Source organism: Vombatus ursinus, unplaced genomic scaffold (assembly GCF_900497805.2).
Source record: "Vombatus ursinus unplaced genomic scaffold, bare-nosed wombat genome assembly UNPS02014789.1, whole genome shotgun sequence".
In the NCBI taxonomy this organism is placed as follows: Eukaryota; Metazoa; Chordata; class Mammalia; order Diprotodontia; family Vombatidae; genus Vombatus; species Vombatus ursinus.
The window spans coordinates 20,669,984-20,674,808 of NW_020954567.1; the positions used below are offsets into that span (position 1 = coordinate 20,669,984).

A 4,825-nucleotide genomic window follows, 5' to 3' on the forward strand; every position below is an offset into this window, starting at 1 on the left:
TGTTGTGTTTTGTCTTTTCTTAAATAAAGGCATATCTGTATCTTGAAATGACATTGTATTTGTCTTTCAAACAGCTCAAAACACTTACATTCATGAACTTACTTAACACAAATAGCTCCTTTAAAAAAAAAGTAAAATTAAGTTGCAGTGAAGTAATTTGCCTACAGTCACATCCAAGTCAAACTAGAACTTCGCTCTCCTGAGTGAGGACAGTTCTCTAATACATATAGCAATGATGTCATTTAGGTGTAGAATCCGGAAGAGATTTACTGTTCAGAAAATTCTAGGACTGGCATATGACCCCAAAGTATTTTGGTCTTCTGACACATCAAACTGTAATGACCCACACTATGAAAACAAGATTTCTCAGTACTATTAGTGACCCCCCCCCCCCAATCTGAAGTTTTGCTCTGCTTTTTGCTGGACTGCTGTCTGATAACACGTGCTACAGACCAAGAACTAACAGCCCTGGCAGAAAACAGCAAGCTGATGAGATCTTTGCTGGAGAAAACCAGAGAACTGATGTTCCCCCGATTTATTCGGGGCCACGCAGCAGTTTGTCGGGATTGACCCAAGTTAGGGACCAGGTGTCTGTAACTAGAGAAGAGCTTGAGTCTGCCAAGTACGGGGCCAAGTAATAATACTGTCCGGTGGTGTTCCCACGCCTCAGACCAGCCGCAAAAACTTACTTAGCGAAGTCTCTTAAAATGGAATTACTGCCCGAGGAGGCGGGGACGGGGGGGGGGGGGGGGGGGTGAGAGGGAAGGGGGGGGGGTCCGGGGGGGGGGGGGGGGGGGGGGGGGGGGGGCGCAGTCAGGAAGCCAATCCTGGGCCTTCCTCTGGAGCTGGACAGGACCGCGGAGGCCTTGGAGCCTGCGCCCTCCTTTACAGACGAGGAAACTGAGGTCCGGGGAGGTTTGAGTGACGGACAAAGAGCCAGGATTCGAATTCAGGCTTCTCAGCCTCCACCGCTCTTTTTACTGGCCCAGGTGGCCGTCCCCCAGGATGTCTCTTTGAAGGTCACTTACACATTGCCGGGGTTTTTTTGCGGGGGTGGGGAGTCGGGGTGGCGGCGGCAGGGGAACTACCGTTAGGAGCGCCAGCTTTGGCTCTGGGAATCCAGCCGTGTCCAGTACAGACCTGAGCACACTCCCAACCACACAGCCGAACAAAGGACTGGGCTGGCGCTGGCTTTCCCCCGCCTCCTCCGAGAACGCCCGAGCTCCTAGAGAGGTGACACCTTGGGGACTTTGCCTTCTCGTTCCCCTCCCCCCTCGAGAGCCGCTTCCTCTTCCACGCTGTTTCCCCCTTTAAGAGAGGGCTCCGCGGGACTAACGTTCGAATCTGCCCTGTCTCCCGTCCTCGGCCTCTGATTGGCTCAGAGAAGCGCACGAGGGAGCGCGAGCTCTCCCCGAACCGGTCGGAACGGTCGCTAGTCCCGTCTGATTGGCTGGCGCAAGAGGGCTATATAAAGCCGCCGGGTCGCCCGTCTCCTCTCAGTTAGCGGCGGGACTGGTTGCTAAGCTGCTGTATTGTCTGTCGCGGTCGTGAGGAAGGGGTTCAGAGCTCGCGTCGCCGTTGTCCTGGTTGTTTGTTCAGTCAGTTTGGGCTGAGGGAGGAGCTGACGCGTCTCCGCCTCCGGCCCCACACCCTTACCGTTGACGGGACGAGAGAGTAGCCCCCCGTGAGTCAGACGCCTTAGAGCTGCGGAGGCGCCTGAGCGAGGGAGGATGGAGTTCAAGCTGGAGGCTCACCGGATCGTCAGCATCTCCTTGGGCAAGATCTACAACTCGAGGGTTCAACGCGGCGGCATTAAACTCCACAAGAACCTGCTGGTGTCCTTGGTGCTACGTAGCGCCCGCCAGGTCTACCTGAGCGACCCCTGCCTGGGCGGCCCTGGGGCGGGGGGACCCCCACAGCCTCCGCCGGCGCAGCAGCAGCAGCACCAGCTTCCCGGGGAGCCGGCCCCGGGCTGGGGAGATCCGCTCCCGAGGGACAGCAGCATGGAGCAGGACCCGGAGCCCGCCGGCGCCGCCCCGGAGCCGACCGCCCTGCCCCTGGGGCTCGGGAAGCTCCCGCTCGAGGGGTCGCCGCTTGTGACAGCCGAGGCGGTGCCCGAAGCCCCGAGGCGCCGCGTGGAGGCGGCGGAGAGGGGCGGCGGCGGGGGGGAAGGCGCCCCGGTGGAGGGGCCGCCGCGGGCGCGGCACTTCTGTTGTCGCCGCCTCGGCTGCTCTCCTCACGGCGCCCCGCGGGCCGACTGCGGCTGCCGCCCGCGCCCGGACGACGGGTTGCCGCCGCCGCCCGTCTGCCCCCGGAAAAGGAGCGCCTCGGGGGCAGGGGGCGGCCCCGCGGGGTGCCTGGCTTCGGGCGGCTCCCCAGTGAAGAAGCCCCGCAGGGACTCGGAGGAGCAGCCGGGCGACCAGGAGGAGATGGAGACCGGTAACGTGGCCAACCTCATCACGATCTTCGGTTCCAGCTTCTCCGGACTCTTGCGCAAAAGCCCCGGGGGCGGCCGGGAGGACGAGGACGGCGAAGAGGAGGAGGAGCCGCAGCGCGGTCCGGAAGCGGCGGAGCCCGGGCCCATGTACTGCGATAAGCCGGTGTTAAGAAACCTCAACCCCTGGAGCACTGCCATTGTGGCCTTCTGATCGCCCGGGGCCCGGGCGGGGGAGGGGGCGCGGAGGAGGAGACTGACGCGGCGCTGCCCTGCCCCCGCCCCGAGCCGACCCCGCCCCCGGCCCGACGCGACCCCCTCTGGAGCCGGCTGGGCAGCGGGACCTGCCCGGGGGCGAGCCTTGAGCGGGACTCTGGCCCCCCCCACCCCCGCCGGGCCCCTCCGGCTCGCGGGGGGCTTGTGTTATAAAGCTGTTTTTTGTAAGTTTATTGTTGAAGTAAGGCTTTTTTTGTCACAGGGTTTCTTGTCTGGGGCTCGAGACACTGGGGAGGGCGGGGGAGGGCGTGGAGCCGGGACTTTCCTCCGCCGGCGTCGAGAAGGAAGCAGCCTGGCCGGGGGGCCGGGGGAGCCCCCTCCTTCCCGGGGGAGGAAGGGACTTTCTACACACTCCTCCTATCCAGCCCAGCACCTTTCTCTTCGACTTCCCCGCGAGGAGAGGAGAGGGCCTCGGGCTGGAGCCCGCTCCGCTGCGGTCTCTTCTTGCCCTGGAGCTGATTCTTGGGGGTGGGAGGGAAAATTTCTTATTGACAAACTCAAGGGTCCCAGCCTTCTCCCTCAACACCCTCCCACCCCGCATAAGAGAGCTTATAAGCTTCTTAGAAGAGATCAAGCTTAGAAATACCGAGTTATAAGGAAATATGTGTGTGTATATATATATATATAATATATATATGTATATATATATATATATTTAAAAGCTCTAGGTCAGAATTATTACACAGTGCTTTTAAAAAGTGTTTAATGAAAAAGTTTACAGATGCCCTAATGGAAAGGCCTTATGGCTTAGTAGATTTGATTACTCCCGTCTTTGTTGTATAAAGGCTGGGGTACTTGTAGAATTTTTGTACAGTATTTTCTTTGTGTATTGACTTTTTTTGTATAAAGTGTAACTTTACGTGTCTAACACGTATTAAATATTTTGAAGCAACTTCACTGTGTCCTTTTCTGTAATAACCTATTTGGGACTGGGAGGAGAAATGGGTCCAACCTGGGTGAGCAAGAAAAAGCACGTGTTATTAATAATCAACCTTCCACAGACCATTATTTACTGTCCATTCTCATTTGACTCAATACAGAAATAGCCTAAACTGGGGCTGCTATTAAATAGATGAGAAACATAAGTGTAGGTTGGACTAATTTTCTTTAATTCTTTGAAGTTTTCTATAACCCTGTCTGAAGGGGGTATATCAATCCTCTGGCTGTAGGATTTCCCATTAACATCTTTTTATCCCTTCCACTAAAATGTCTTTACCAGTACTTTGAAGTAGAATAAATAGATTCATGGAAAAACTACACAGCCAATTATAATGTAGCTCCTGAGAATTAGTTGACAATTTGTTGCCACTTAAAAAAAAATTGTTTAGCCATGCCAGTGTTGGAAACTTTTCAGTTCGTGAGGCAGTTGAAATCTTTTCTCTCTTGGGAATGTGAAGAAGATCACTCATAACCCACCTGTCTTAAGGTGGGAAAAATTTTTTTCGAATTAGTTTTTCTCTGCTGTTTTATCTTGTAAAGTTGTCAAAAACAATAGCAAGAGATAGCATAGATCAGAAGAGGTGGCCATTGAAGCCAGTTGGCAAATTGTAGGACTTATGTACTACTAGTACACCGACTTTCTGACTTTAATTGCTAATTGGTGACATCAGTAGTTGGATCATGGCTAATACAAAGTGGTGACAACCAAAACCAATTGTCTCCCTACTAAAACTGAAATTAATGGCTTCATGCAAGTGAGCTTTTGTCTAGAATAGTAAAATCTAGCTCTGAAGAATATAGGTGCTAGGTATTGGAAATATAAATGCAACCCCCTCAAAGTTTACATTCTAATTGAGGAAAAAATATATCTACCCCTAAAAGTTATATACAGGGTAGTTTGCCAAAGGGTAGAGAAAGTAGAGTTGTAGTGGAACAGCAAGCAAGCCTGTGTGGTTGGACCCTAGTCTGGGGATTAATGTGCACTAAACTAGGATGGAGTCAGATTGTGAAGAGCTTTTAAGAGTCCAACAGAAGGGTTTGCATTTGATTCCAGAGGCAAGAGGGAGCATTGGACCTTCTTGGGCAGGGGAATGACTGACATGATCAAACTTCTGCTTGGGGAATATCAGTCTGGCAGCTGTGTGCAGGAGGTATTGGAGGAGGGAGAAACTGGAT

General features: G+C 53.9%; 1 protein-coding gene across 1 annotated transcript; it reads left to right on the forward strand.

Annotated features, from left to right (window-relative positions):
• The first annotated feature begins 826 nt into the window (after positions 1–826).
• On the forward strand, positions 827–3,603 carry IER5 (immediate early response 5). The gene has a single exon (XM_027868479.1). The coding sequence runs from the start codon at positions 1,731–1,733 to the stop codon at positions 2,646–2,648; it is 918 nt and encodes a 305-aa protein (XP_027724280.1). The 5' UTR covers positions 827–1,730; the 3' UTR covers positions 2,649–3,603.
• Positions 3,604–4,825: the final 1,222 nt, after the last annotated feature.

Coding starts and splice junctions, on each gene's coding strand:
- IER5 (XM_027868479.1), top strand. CDS start 1,731: ATGGAGTTCAAGCTGGAGGCTCACCGGATCGTCAGCATCTCCTTGGGC.